We start from the raw sequence: 15,170 nt of genomic DNA, 5'->3' as shown, positions 1-15,170 counted from the left end.
ACAACTTTGGCTCAGGTCATGATCTCGAGGTCTGAGTTCGAACCTGACACTGGGCTCTCTGCTGTCGGCGGGGAGCCCACTTTAGATCCTCTGTCCCCCTCTCTCTGCCCCTTACCCTCTTACGCACACACGCACACACACTCTCTCAAAAATAAATAAAATACTTAATGTATTTGGTTTCCATAACTATTCCCCAGACACTTTTATCTTTTTCATTTTTATTTTTTTGATGTTTATTTTTGGGAGAGAGACATATAGCATGAGTAGGGGAAGGGCAGAGAAGACAGTGGGGGAGACACAGAATCTGAAACAGTCTCCAGGCTCTGAGCTGTCAGCACAGAGGCCACGAACCATGAGATCATGACCTGAGCTGAAAGTTGGGACACTTAACTGACTGAGCCACCCAGGTGCCCTTTCCCCAAATACTTTTTAAAATTTACTGCATGGTGACTGGGTGGCTCAGTTGGTTAAGCATCCACCTCTTGGCTTTGGCTCGGGTCATGATCTCACGGTTTGTGAGTTTGAGCCCTGTGCTGACAGCTCAGAGTCTGGAGCCCGCTTCAGATTCTGTGTCTTCCTTTCTCTCTGCCCCTCCCTTGCTTGCGCTCTCTCTTTCTCTCTCAAAAATAAACATTAAAAACAAAAAAACCCCAAAGCAGTCCACGGTACTTTGGCAACACTGATATATGAAAAATAAAGGGCAAACACTCTTTGAAACACTTACTTCTGGAGTCAAATGCACTTCCATAGGTGTGTATGTTGGCCAGTACCCCATCGTAAGTATGTTCACGGTTAGATCTATAGAGCCTGGGTCACTCTGATTCTGCATATACTAAAGACAAAGAAAACCAAGAGGAAACAGTTACTGTAGAATGTCATCAAAAATAACTAGTTCGTAAAAGAGTAAACAGTGTAATTTTCAAACCACAGTTCAACATGTGTTTGCACCTAGTCCCAAGAACACATCCCACTGAAGCCATGCAACATGTTCCAAAGTCATTTGGGATATTTTTTCTTTCTTGGTTATGTTACCAATACAAGACTCTAGGACACTTCTTTAAATCAAAAATTTTTATGCATTTTTAGGGATTACTTTTCTTTTTCATTTTGAATTTCAGTTATTTGGACATGTGGACATGAGCAGTATGATTCTCAAGGCGGAGGGTTTTCCCTTGGCTGACACCCCCCCCAACATAACTTAAAGCGGGGTGGCTCCTGTTCGGCTGCCCCACGTGAAACAAACAGAGCTTGCCTGCTTGAACTGCACCATGATGTCCTTGGACAGCTCCATGTCCTTGAACATGCCTTCCAGCTTGCTGGTGAATGCCGCGCCGCACTCTGGGACAGAAGCGGAGGCGTGAGCACCCCTGGGGACGAGGCCCAGCGCAGGGAAGGGTACACCCCGGGGCCCACACGCTTACCGTGCTTTAGTTTGGATAACATAGATTTTTCAGCATCTACTGAGGCGCTTTTTCCAACAAGGAGTCTTTTTGCCAAATCTTTTTTATAAAATGCTTCAAAGACATCTTTCCCTGTTTATAAGCAAATGAAAATGGCATGAGACGCTGGACTATTAACGTGCACTTGCTCACTCCTGCTGAGACTCCAGTGGCGACTGTGCCGCAGGGAGCTCGGCAGGGGCCTGCGTGGGATGCCCCCATAGGAGGACACCTGAGCTGTCATTGGTGGGCGCCCACCCCTCCATTCCCCGTGCTGACACGGAAGCGGGAGTGTTTCTGTCCATCTGTCTCAAGGAAAAGAGGGGCCCATGTACAGACGTGTTGACCGTCTCGTCTCTCCCTGCTCAGTGTTAATAGGAACAGCGCAGAGTGTGTCTCACCGTGAATGAACCTGAATATTATCATGACCTTGTCGAGAATCCTCTCCAGCTCCTCGTCTGTTGCTTCTTTATTACCCGCTCTCAATTTTGAATCAACATGTTTTGCTGTGAGAGTAAAAGTTTACAGTATTTAAAAAACAAGTATTTCTTATATAATACATTTTCTAAATAGGAAAAAAGAGCATCTTTAATTTCTACAAGCAAAAAGTAGACAGCAACACTCTAGAACCTTTCCAAAAAGATATTATTTTATGACAAAAGGCAGATCATGTGAATTTTCTATGAGAAGTATTTTCAAGTCATGGGAGATAAATAATTATACCGCTGCTCCAGCAATGGGAGGGCCCCACCTTCCAGATGTAGCATCCCTGAACACAGGCCTCTCGTACCTGAGACCACAGATTGGCCATGCCTTCCAGAAGCCCACACTCCAGGAGTTCAATACCCACCTCTGGAGAAACCACAATCCAGAAAGTGGTATGAAGGCCAAGCTAAACTGCCTTGTGAATTTTTTGTTTGGTTGCTTTTTCTTTTTTAAAGATTTAATTTTTTTTTAAGTAATCTCTACACTCAATGTGGGCCTTGAACCCACAACACCAAGATTAAGAGTCGCACGCTCCACTGGCTGAGCCAGCCAGGTGCCCCTTTCGTCGCTGCTTTTATTAGCTTTTTCCCTTCACAATTTTTTCATTATGAAATCCTCTGAACATACACAGAGGTAGAAACTGCACAATGAACCCCACGTCCCCATCACATACCCTCAACAGTAGGAAGTTCAACGCTGAATCACTGTACTTACTACATCTTTCTTTGCCCTTTGCCTAAAAACTTCCACTGACTAGTGAGAGTCTATGAATCCCAAAATATGCTTTGCTATTATCACGACATAATTGTATAAAGTGATAATTTAAAAACTACTTCATCTTAAAACGTGATCTTTTAAGACCACATCCAATTTTACCCTATTTTAATGCTGGTGAGATAACGCGAAGACAGGGACACACTAACATCTCCATGCTAATTGGTCACGTCACCCTCGTAACGCCGAGGCACTCGTATATAGCAAACCCTCTTCTTCCGATCCCAGAGCGCAGATCAGCGGCCGTGCTCCAGACAGAACCAGAAGCACCTCTGTACTCTCTCTTCCTTCTTCTGTGACATCAAGCTGCCACTTGACAAAATCACTGCTCCGTTCTCCCTTATAAATGCCGTGTGTGCTTCTACACACACATGATAAGTATACACACAACCCTTCTCCACCCTCCCCAAGGGGAGCTTAAAGATTCTGGGGAAAGGTTTTGCTTAAATTCTGCTTTCTTTTCCCATATTAAAACAACGTCTGGAAATACGTTTTCTACCTATCAGTTCTGCGGGCTTATTTGGCCTCTTATTGATAAACGTCTCAAAGGACTCCTTCATCAAGTTGATGAACTTCTCGTTCCTCTGGAAGCATGCTTCTATCACGTGGTCCACTCGGTCCTTAAAATCCAGCAGGTCCTGTACCATATCTTTGTCTTTCTCAGGATTGATGACAATTGTTGTCCCGAAAGTCTACAAGAACACACACACCGCATCAGTGGCAGGTAACGGCACCACACATGTTCTCCTGAGACTTTAATAATCACCGTTGGTGTTAAATACTAAATCGTTTCAAAAGTTCCACAAATTCAGTGTACGTTCAAGAAGTTAAGTGAATATGCAATTAATGCTTCAGTGTTTGAATCCTGCTTTTGAAAAAATTTGTGAATTAGTGGGAAAATGTCCACTGCTTAAAAACAAAAACAAAAATAAACTTTTATTGGGGCACCTGGGTGGCTCAGTCGGTTGAGCGTCCAACTCTTGATCTCAGCTCAGGTCATGATCTCACAGTTCGTGAGTTCAAGCCCCGTACTGGGCTCTGTGGAGATTCTCTCTCTCCCTCTGCCCTCCCCAACCAACCCCCACCCCCTGCCCAAAATAAATTAACATTTTAAAAAAACCTGAAAACTTTCACTTACAAATTTCTCAGACGTTCCCATTAACCCAACACACCTACTTGGACTTCTTGACTAGAGTTTCCTTTTTCTTCCACTGCTAACCAAAGCCCAGTTTTAGGCTGCATTTTTAATTGAAAAATGCTATATTAAACATCACTAGAAGTCTATTATGTGACAATAATAGTTAGCTGTTTGATGATATAAACTTTGGTAGATACAATTATACTATTTGATGTGTTTAGAGGAGGGACAGAGACAGCAGGCCCCAAATGGAGTCACTGTGCTAAGCCTCACGTCAGCAAACCAGGGCTTAACACCTGACCTAACTGAGGTTTTGGCCCCTCCAAGGAACAGAGTCTTCAAGCACTCAATCACTAGGCTTGTCAGCACTAGTGACGTCATCTGCCAGACGGTTCCCTGTCATCCCCTCAGGAAGGTGACCTTGCCACAAGCAATCAGTCTTTGCCAGGATAACTTCCTAGTCCTGCCCTGTCCTGTCTATAAAAGGCTTCCCTATCACACAGCTCCCCGAGGCTCCTTTCTATCGGCTGGATGGTACCAAAGAAAGCCAGTAAGATCTTCAAAATTCCCTCAGTCCAATTTTGTCTTTTCAGATATGTACTTTGGGAAAACTAGTCTTAATAGCATACGTACACATACTTACGTATCCTATACATAAGTGAAGGCAGATTACTGGCAAAATGGTACAAATGAAACTGGCAGCGATCCCTTCTGGGGAGGGACACGGTATGCCCAGCCGGGGTGGGAGGGATTTTCCTCCGTACACTTCTGTACTGAGTGCATTTAAAAATAACACACACACACTGCCAGGGATCAGCTTCACTGTCATAACGACACAGTGTAGAACATAATCTCCACTCCTGTCAGTGTGACTGCATGTCGCTGACGGACACTCAGGAACAGCGGTCACACCACTGATCTCTAAGACCTGGACTGCATGTGTACAGGGGAGCTCTCACGTTCAGCACACGTTCCTGCTCCTAGGGCTACTCGTCAGCAAAGCCCTCGTTCTCCAATCTTTCTGGAACGTACAGTTCTGTTGCTGGCGTGAGTTGGTAACCACATCCAGCTCCATGTTGTTGTGTACAAAGTATCAGGGGGTTGTGCCTGTGCGCATGAGCTTCCCAAGTGGAGGCAGATAAGCAATCTTAGGACTGATTATTCCATAAAGCAGCATGCGTGCAAGCTTTCCATCATCCTTTCTATATAACTGAACTTTCTGTGACCACTACAGATTCATGTGCAGCGGAAAGAACAGAGATCCCTCCTACACTTGGCTCAGCTCCCCCTGATGGCAATATCCGGCAAAGCTGCAGAATGGTATCACCACCAGGATCCTGGCACTGGCACACTGTGTCCAGCTTCTCCAGGCTGCCCCCCCCGCCCCAGAGTATGCTGTTCCCCCGACTTGTCACCAGCACAGCCTTGTGCGCCCCCACCCCCTCCATCAGCATGAGGGCCCTGCTGCTGCCTTCCCATGACCGTATACAGACGCGTCACAGAAACATCACAGCACTGTGACAGTAACGGATCTGGATGGTGGGAGACGTGGCAGCACACATGCCACCAAATGGATACACCAAAACGTAACCATTCTCATGGTCGATGAGCAAAGGCATGAGGTGTTTAAATCAGATGCACAGAAATGCGACTTTTTGAAAGTTGTGGCTGTACGTGGCACCGGAGCCCAGGCAGGTGACCGATGGCAGCCTTTAATGACGTTTGGCTGTGGGGTGCTCACAGGCGGGGCCATCTTTCAGAAAAGGTTTGCCTCAGTCATCGGGGAGGAAACGCAAGACTGCTGTCCACCCAAGCCCCCGCCTCGAGAAGAGCCCCTCCCCATGTCGGGAGCCACACGGCCGGGAGACAGGACGCTGCCCTCCACAGGCACGGTCACCGCGCATCACGACAGCCCCACGCACCTTGATGTACTCGCTCCAGTGCTGCAGCAGGACCTGCTGCCCACCCTTCACGCGGCTGAACAGCTGGTACATCTGGGTGAGGTCGGGCACTCGGTTCTCGTCCAGCAGCTGGTCGAGCCCTGCGACGGCACAGCGAGCGTTAGGGCGGCTCGGGGGTCCATGTGTGAACGGGCGCCTCACACGTGTGGGGCCGATCCCTGTCCTCCGTGGGTGAGAAACAGTCCTACGCGGCCCCATTGGCCAGGCCCCACCGCCAGAGGACGCTAGTGGCCGTGCTGCTCAATTCAGGTCGCCAGAGCCCCGGTCCCACTAACACAGCGGCCAGGGCAGCGCCCCTGGGCACCTCTCACTATCATCGCTCAGAGAGCAGATCTGGGGGCCCGAGTCTAACCTGTCAGGTCATCCACTCTATCCGCTTATGCGATAAGCCGTGGGAGAGAAGCGTCTGCTGTCCGTTGGGGATTCTGAAGTATTTAACATAGCACTTTTGGGGGTTTTCCTGTTTTAGGTATTTAGATTTTTACGAAGCCTTTCTAAAACAGTATGGAAATCAGGAAGAGAAAACTGTCTAAGATGTCTGCTTTGTGACAGCCCCGCAGAGGCTGCGAGGCCAGGCGTGGGGAGGTGTGAGACATGTGACTCAAGTCTCGGGTTTTTCTGTCACGTGGGCACAGTGTCCACACATCAAAGGAGGTAAACAGGTGCACACAGGTGCGTCCTGGGGCCAGAATCACACATCTTTAGCAAGGGCTCCGAATGTTTATTTCTCCAAATTACATTCTGACCTAGTGATGCAAATAATTTTTTTGCAAATAATTTTTTATAATTTATCCTACTGAAACCCTAAATGTCTTTCTTCAAGAACTCAAAAACTATAGCTTCTCATTTTTCAAATGTCTCTTAATAAAATTTAGATTAAGCTTGTACCTAATTTGCTATGTTCTTGGAAGACTTTATGCAAATTTCTACTATTTACTTAAAGTCATTCATCCTAAGACTCCTTTCAGAAAATACCTAGTATGGGGTTTGAACACACTTGCTTTAGGCGGACAGTAAATCTAGACCTCGTCCGTGTGAATGATTCCCAGTGCAGAAGGACAGAGATCCAGATTCGCACCTGGACCTTGGCTTAGGGGCTGTGCTTGGAGGCACCTGTGTCAGGCTGTTCGGAGCCGCTTTCCTTACTTGTATGATGGGGTCATGACTTCACAGGGTGGGGAGGGGGGGTTCCTGGGCCTAGAAGATACCGGCACTCAGTAATGCCAGCTCTCCCCTCCTGCCTTTGTTCTGGTTTCACGTGGAGACCCTATGCTCAGGTGTCTCATTACAGATAATAACCACCACCTGGCAGAGCAGAGGCCAAATCAGAATATATTTGGCTATTTATTTTTCTTATAATTTATAATTTACGTCCATAATTCTGGGCCTCCCCATAATTAAGCTTTAAGGTCTCCAACATCTTGAAATAAATCCTGTAGCTCCATCATGACTTTCAAATGGTAACATTACACACCTAATAGTTATACAAAGTACTGTGAAGGACTGAAAAGGGGGAGACCGTGCGCTCTGAACCCCAGAGAACTAAGCACACTGTGAAGGGCACAGACACAGAGGACAGGCGGGACGCTCCTCCGGGACACACAGTAGCTGCTGGAACCACCCTTACCAGGGCCTGACGAGCAGCACCAGGGATGTGGCGCAAGAGGGCACGCTGCCCAGTCAGCAGTGCTGCGCCCTCCCTCTGCCAGAGGAGGGTTTGTCCGGCATACTCGGGACTCTGGCCGAAGTCCCCAGCCACCTGGCAGTACACATGGCGTTCAGCCTCTTGGGGGGCGTGGGGAGGAAGCCCCACCACAGCTGCGCAGCCCGTGCGCACCCTTGGGAGCTCTGTGCCTGCCAGCGCCCGTAGGCACCGCACAAGGACCCAGCTGCAAGCTGTCTGCGGCCCAGGGGGTTTCTCAGCAGCTTCAGCTGAGACCAGCATGTCCTGTGATTTCTTGATTTCTACCAGACGCCTTTCCCGGTGTTTCCAGGGCTAACATGCTCGTTATTGCCAACGATTTCTAGTGACTGTCTCATCGTAATGGATGTCCTTAAGCTGGTATTTACACCGTTTCACTCACTTCCTTAAAATGTCAAGGGCGACCATGCAGGGTAACTTGACACAAAAGTTAGGAAAATCTACCTTTCTGCAGAATTGCTGTCAAATGTTCTCCTAACAGCTGTTTCTCCACACAAGCAATCAATGGTTTCCTATTATGAGGCAAAAAGACAAGGTGTAAGCAATTCATGGAGAGACTTTGATCACCTGTAAAGACGGGGCATTTACTGTCTACACACCTGACATGGAATTAATCAGAACAGCCATCTCCCTGCTGTCCATGAGGACTCTGAAATCTTTCTAAAGACAATCTTACTGGACAACAGAGATCAGGGGTCCAGGGAAAAGGAGACACCAGCAGACAGTCAAGTGCCCTGCACCCCCATGCCTGGCTGGCAATTGTCAAAACAAAGCTTTGCCTTTTGGATTCAAGGCACACTGGCCCTGTCCCCCACTCTGCGGCCGCCCCTGCTCCAGGCCCCACAACCTCTACATGGACAGGCCTGCCCCCTCCCATCACCACTTATCAAGGAAGCTCCTCTGTGAGGCCCACACTACGGAAGTGTCACATCGAACAGAATATTTGAAACTCTGAAACATCGCCAAGTGTGACTGCCACAGTCATGGGGACATGCACAACTGTCCTTCCTGAGTACATATTCCATAGTTCATGTCGTTTTAGTTTTTCTTAATCAGACATGTGCTTTAGTCCCAAGATTATTAACTTTGGGTATCTTCTCAAGTCTTTGCTTCATAAAGAACTTTACAATGGCCCACCTTAAACCTAACAGCGACCCCAGAGAAAGCACATACCCCCCTCGCAGAGAGCAGAGGTCAGGGACTGTGCCCACTGAGAGGTGAGGGTCTGCCTCCGGGAGGGGCAGCATGATGACGGGAGGTGGGGGCGGAGGTCAGAGGTCAGGGGCTGACAGCAGGGAGGGCCAGTAGTGCACCGATCCTCCTCCAAACAGCTTCAGCGGCACGTCACCAGGGGGCAGCGGGTGGTTTCTCCTTGTTGACTACTGAGTAACGCTGCCTGAATATTTGCAAGCAAGTCTTGCGGATGTTTTTACTTATCTATTTGGGAGTAGAACTGGTGTGTTGAAAAAACACCTAGCTCTGTCTACCACTCTGGGGAGTTGAGGAGCTAACGATCCGTCTTCTGGGCAGCTGCCCATGTTCCTACTGACCATGCACGGCGGTTCTGACTTCTGCTGGTCCTCACCAGGGCTTCGTGCTGTGTGCCTTTTTTACTCAAAAGCCACGGTGGCAGGCGTGAGGTGGAACCACACTGGTTTTGATGTGCAGTTTCCCGATGACTGGCTTCGCTGAGCGACTTGTCCTGTGCTCACGGAACCACTGCCTCCAGGAGGTGGGCAATCTAGACTCCATCACCGTTTCCATTCCAACAGCCCATGCAGCACCCACATGAGCCCGGGTGCCATTGACAGGTCCCAGCAGAGCCCAGGGCAGAAACTGCAGGCCCCTTGAGCCCAGAGGTGCAGTCCTGGGGAACGCGCTGCCTCAGCACCCAGGTGCCCAAGAATCGACCTTATAATCTACAGTGACAAAGTGACAATCTACCGACTGTGCCAAGCAGCAGGAGAGCCGGGTCCTTCCCACACTGAGGGATGAGAGTCCCTGGGGTAGGGCCTGCCGGGTGACCTGGCTGTGGTGTCCAGCATGAGGCGGGTCACAAGGTGCAGTTCAAAGCAGTGCCCTGCTGCCCTCAAGCATGCTCCACGTCTGGGATGCCGTCTACTGTGCTCTGAGGGCATGGGGGCAGGAAGGGGCATGTGGAGCCCAGCGCGAAGGCAGGTGTGGCTTGCTCAGCCATGGCTTCCCTCTTCTGTCCTTGACGGCAACTGTTTATTTTGTGACATCTGAATCACCCAGCGCGGCAGGAGCTGCCTCAGTCAGTGCGCCCTCCATCCACCTGTGCTCAAGCCCAGAGGCGAACCACCTTTATCTGTTATTCGTTTGCTTAAATAACTTACATATACTTGTAAGCAATATACTTTTTAAAATTGGGGGGAGAAATGTCAAATCTAGCATATGCACAGGGGTGGATGAGCACGTGTGAAAAGGAAAAGGACTGCTGTGCCCAACGCCTACAGGTCATAAGGTAGAAGGCCCCACCGGCTCCATCCTGAACTGAGCGGGTGATTTGCTTGCTGTTCGCCATGATTTACCATGTATCTCTCTCCCTGAAGTTCTTGAATTTCAAAGTATATGGAAAACATCAACAGAAAAAAATGTTCCAGATACTTAGCGAAGACTCTTATCCAACCTTGATGTGACCTACTGGCACATCATTTTCCCTCCTACTCCCTGTGCGTCCCTGCTGCCGACCTCCAGCCCCTGTGACTCCCTGGTCCCCAGGGGACCCGGAACACAGCTGTCCTGGCTTCAGCACGACCATCCTTCTATGTAGACCTGGGGCTCCCCATGGGCCCCTCAAATGTCTAAAGCAAGCTCACCTTTCCTCTCCTGACCCTCTGTTCTCTGTATTCTCAAGGTGCCACATCGGTGCCCCTCTCATCCTGCCTGCCCCTCTGCACTTTCTACCCTTCAGTCTCTTCTATCTCTGGTTTCTCTTAACTCTCCTCACTTGAATAAATGTTACGTGCAGGGTGAGAAACAGACATCCACACAAGTTTTCTATTTTACTTTTCCCTAGCTGCTTACCAACTTCAGGTTTAGAGAAAACAAAAATTAGATGAGAAGAAAAAATAATGTGACTTGATACCATAAATAAAAATTACAGCTACATTCCACGTCTAACAAAAAGTTTACAACCCAAAGTGCCCGACACTCAATTATACTCCATCAACATAAATAGAATCCCTTGTCACTAAACCCCAAGATGCCAAGTTCCTCAGCCTCAAGTACTCCTTTCGGATGAGAACTCACTGAGAACTCACAACAGGGCACTTGTTGTGACTCACAGGTGCTGGATAATCACAAATAACATAAGCGAAACGTGCTAACAACAAAGATATTCTGATAGTACTGGCTGAGTCCACGAAGACAGCGTTTATTTCAATAAACAGCCAGGAACAGGGCGGGCTACGGCCACACCGTGAGAACTGAGTAAATGAATGGTACTCACTGTGTGCTGTGGTCTAGGTACGTGATTACTCGGTCTCCTTCCTCCTCTAAACGCTTACTTACGTGGTTAAGATATTCTGGAACCTTCCAAACACAACATTTAAACATGTCAGTAACAAAGATTTTATTTTTTTTTAAGTAACAAAGATTCTTGATGTTACCCAAGAAGCTGAAACACTGTTGTCCACAGAAAAATTAAAAAAAAAAAAAAAAAACCACCTTATATATTCAAGGCAAGTATGAGAACAGATGAGCGGGGGGGCGTGAAGGTGGGCAGGATACATAGTATAGAGTTTCCTGAAACTCAGTTCTGGACAGTAAAAGTGACCTCTAGAATGAGGGCAGGGCAGCCCTTCTTTGCTGTGTCCCGCTCACCGTCAAGCTCCTGGGACGAGGCCGTGGGTCCCTGCCATCACTGAGGCCCTATGGGCAGGCGAGCAGCAGCACTCAGGTCAGAGGGTGCAGGCCTAATGGCATCCCCTGGCCCCAAACGAGTGGGGTCAGCAAAAGCTAATCGACAGACTGGGTATTCACTTGGGGAGGCCAAACAGCACGGATGCAGAAGATCTCCAGAGGCAAAGGGCATTCCTCCTGTCACCTGACGGCCTAGGGGGCCCCCTAATACGGTCTCTAGCGCTCTGACCCAGTGGTGGCAGCAAGGCTGGGTACCGCACATAATGTGTCCTCTCCAAAACCGGGATGGAGAACCAACGGTCAGTTCATCCTGCGCGACAACGATCAACATTTGGGGGAGGGTCCCCAGGGGCTTCCTTCAGTCTCTGCTCTAACTGCTTGCCAAGATTTTGGGTTCATATGGCTACTGTTATATGTTTTTTCCTGTGGTCTTTTGGGTAATTTTTTCCAAAGCCTCATACAAATGGAAGATTTGGGGTGTGCTTGGGTCATCTTTACAGTTAAGATTTCCTTTTATCCTCTTGTTTTAACTTGAGTTACTTTACATGTAGAAGCTACCTTACTGGCTTTTTCACTTGGCAGGGGAAGGGCAATAAAAAAGTTTCTAAGTCAAGGGCGCCTGGGCAGCTCAGTTGGTCGAGTGCCCAACTTTGGCTCAGGTCATGATCTCACAGTTTGTGAGTTCAAGCCCCGCGTCGGGCTTTGTGCTGACAGCTTGGAGCCCATTTTGGATCCTCTGTCCTCCTCTCTCTCTGCCCTTCCCCAACTCGTGCTTGCTCTTGAAAATAAACATTTAAAAAAAGTTTGTAAGTTATAAGAAATTAAGTCTTTACTGTAAGAACAATGAAGGCTGTGACTGAGAATTTCAGCTAGATTGTGGCTTTCAGAAAATTTCTTATAAAATGTTTATGTATGTGGAAAGACAAACTTTTAAAAATTAACTTAAACGCACTTCTTTAAAAAGAAATAAGGTGACTCAGAAGTACCTCCTTGTCTTACCTCTCTTTCTTGCATTAATCTCTGGCCTTCTGCAGCATATAAACAATTAGTTTCTTCCAAAAATTTCACTTCAAATGAATCTTTATATACCTAAGAAAAGAGCAAAGTTACTGGCCAATTACAGAAAAGAAACCTACTTTTGGAAGTGCTGATAATCCAAGCTTTTGAGGGAGCATGGCTGCGGTGACTTGCCCTAAGGAGTTGCCTGTGTGCCTCTCCTCCAGAGGCCTGGGCAGATCGGCCCAGCTCATGGGCTCCTTAAGGGCCTGGGCAGGAGGCACCGCCCTGGCCTTGGAGCACTGGGTCTGTGTCCTAAGGGCACTTTCCTCTGTGGTTCCTGATCTGGCATTAGCCTGACAGTCACTCCTCTTGCTCATTTTTAACAGCCACTTTTATTATTTTAGTTTTTTGCATTTAAATCTTTCCTACACCAGTTTATTTTGGTATAAGTAGTACTGACTATCAGGAGGTATTGGGGCGTTTAGGACAGGGCAGATTACCCGAGGTCAGACAGCAAACTCAGCAGATATAGATAGACTAGTAGGAGTTATTGGTAAACGTTTAGGACAGGACAGATTACCTGAAGGTCAGAGAGCATACTCAGCAGACTTCTTAACAAACTCCGATCCACGGCTTCACCACTTCTTTCTCGTTCAATTAATAGCAGAATCCCGTCAATACTTTTACTCTGAACCATTTTATCACTAATGATATGGTTTCTAAAAAGCTCCAATCCCATATCCCTGTACAAACAGTAAAAACAAGACTAGATTTTAGTTTCATTTTAGAAGTTCCAGGTGAAGCTCCAAGCTACGCTGTGCCTGTTAGCCCAAACTGTTGATTTGCTAATTCTCTCAATCCACCTGTCAAGTACTCCTTTGTTGTGTTTTCATTTGTGGCCAGCCTACTGTGCCTTGTATTTGCTTTCTTATCAAGGCTGTGTCCTGGGGTGGGTCAGGCAGGAGTGTGAAACGCACTGCGAAGAGGCCACCACACGCCCTCCACTTGTTGCTGAGGAATTCAGGAGGAAACCAGCTCTCGGCAGTTGTGCAGACACCATGGGATAAAAGGTCCTGTGCTCTGTTCAGACAACTCCACAGGTCCCCCAGGAGCCAGATACTGAGCAGACAGACACAACTCAGTGCCTGGACCCAGCAGGATCTTCTGAACGGGCAGTCGGGGGCGGGAGGGGCGCGGTGAGCAGTAGACAGGTGAGTGCGGATTCTGGGGAGCCCCACCTGTGGTGAAGCCTTTCCTCCAATGCACACCACAAAAGGCCTTTCTGGTTCCCTGCAGGAGGTGCAGGCCTGGGTCTCGTATGCACTTGGAGGACACAGCAGTCAAGCACAGCGGTCAGTCGTGGGGGCTCGAGCCGGCCGCCTGGGTTTGACTCCTGACCCCAGCCCCTGCTCACGGTGCCTCTGGGTCTCTGCCTGTCCTTGCCTAACCGCAAATGGCATCACACACACTGCTTTACGCCCGTAAACCCTTTCCACACTGGGCGAGGCAGGTAGCAGGTGCGGTACGGAAGAAGTGTTCACTGTTGCTCCGCTTCTTCCTAAAATCTCAATCTCCGCTTCCGGCTTCAGCTGCTCCCCACAAGCCAGCGAGCAGTCTTCTCGATTCACGTCTCTGCCTCCCCCACAACCTGTGCGTCCTGGGCGGCTCCTGTTTCCACACAGACCACACTTCAAACTCGCTGCCCCCTCCCCTCCACTACCTCTCCTACCTCAGCCCCTCACCAGTCCTGCTGGCTCTGCGAAGCTCAGGCCCAGACCAGGGCTCAGCCTCCTTCCGCATCCTGCCTGGGGCGTCTCATACTGCACTGTCCCGCTCAGGTTTTCTGTCTCTGACAGTGGCCCGAGGCTGCTATCGCTAGGCTGTGAGCAGGGCTTACAGTTTATACGACACGTTATGTTATAAACTATGTTCACAAATGAAGTTCTGACCCGGCAGCCCCACAAGCTGGGAGCACTCTGCCTCAGTTTCTCCGTCTGTAGAGTGGAGGCGATAATGGTCATCCCCTGCAGAGCTGTACCACAGACTAAAGGAGCAGGTGCCAAACCTCTTAGAACAGTGCTCTGTAGAGTAGCAACGATGTGACCTTCCGTTATCTTCAGTTACATGCTTGCTGTTTCTATGAACAAAGGCTACCCTTTCTGCAGCCGCGTGCGGAAGCCTAGCACAGTGCAGGTGCAGACGCCAGTAAGAGAACGAGGAGGAAAGTGGTGCTGAGGATGGACAGACATCCAACCAGGAGTGTCCAAAGCTGCACAGATGGGCGGGAACATGAAATAAAGACAAAAAGTGTCCGTGGGTCTGGTAAGCAGGGGTCACGGACACCTCAGGAAGGGCGGTGTCTGTGCCTCAGGTCAAAGGAAACAGACGCAGAGGAAACTGAAAACAAAGCACCTTGTTAAAGAACTTGGGTTTAAAGGGAATGGGAGAATGGGCTTCTATGCCAACAGAGACTGGGAAGAAGCCGAGGGCGACATCAGGGACAAGTCTGATCAGGAGGCAGGAGCGGGAGCCTCAGGGGCAGGTGGAGTGGCAAATGGCATCAGCAACAGGGTGTGGAAGTCAGTGACGAGCACCCAGAGCCACAGGGCGGGGAGTCCCTGAAAGATGCTGTGTGATTGACGAGCAGACTGAAACGAGGTCTCTGTATCTGTGGTCGGTCAGCCGGATGGGGAGCTGTGGGGGACTTCAGGGCCCCGGGCCATGACCTCACCAGCCTCGGTCTTCTCAGAGCAGGGCAGCTGCTGGAGTCAGTGAGCGCCTGGGCC

At 49.0% G+C, this 15,170-nt stretch overlaps 1 protein-coding gene across 1 annotated transcript in view; it reads right to left on the bottom strand.

Annotated features, from left to right (window-relative positions):
* CUL4A (cullin 4A) overlaps positions 1 to 15,170 on the bottom strand; it is a 46,320-nt gene that overhangs the window by 14,456 nt on the left and 16,694 nt on the right. Inside the window, exons 6-15 of the mRNA XM_027065262.2 lie at positions 12,965 to 13,127; positions 12,385 to 12,474; positions 10,973 to 11,055; positions 7,945 to 8,012; positions 5,760 to 5,878; positions 3,199 to 3,391; positions 1,841 to 1,945; positions 1,422 to 1,532; positions 1,253 to 1,338; positions 725 to 832 (exon numbers count right to left, since the gene is read on the bottom strand). Coding sequence (XP_026921063.1) covers positions 725 to 832; positions 1,253 to 1,338; positions 1,422 to 1,532; positions 1,841 to 1,945; positions 3,199 to 3,391; positions 5,760 to 5,878; positions 7,945 to 8,012; positions 10,973 to 11,055; positions 12,385 to 12,474; positions 12,965 to 13,127 — 1,126 coding nt within the window. The remainder of the gene's footprint in view (positions 1 to 724; positions 833 to 1,252; positions 1,339 to 1,421; positions 1,533 to 1,840; positions 1,946 to 3,198; positions 3,392 to 5,759; positions 5,879 to 7,944; positions 8,013 to 10,972; positions 11,056 to 12,384; positions 12,475 to 12,964; positions 13,128 to 15,170) is intronic.

The sequence above is a fragment of the Acinonyx jubatus genome, chromosome A1, assembly GCF_027475565.1.
Source record: "Acinonyx jubatus isolate Ajub_Pintada_27869175 chromosome A1, VMU_Ajub_asm_v1.0, whole genome shotgun sequence".
In the NCBI taxonomy this organism is placed as follows: domain Eukaryota; kingdom Metazoa; phylum Chordata; class Mammalia; order Carnivora; family Felidae; genus Acinonyx; species Acinonyx jubatus.
This window is presented reverse-complemented; position numbering and strand designations above follow the sequence as displayed.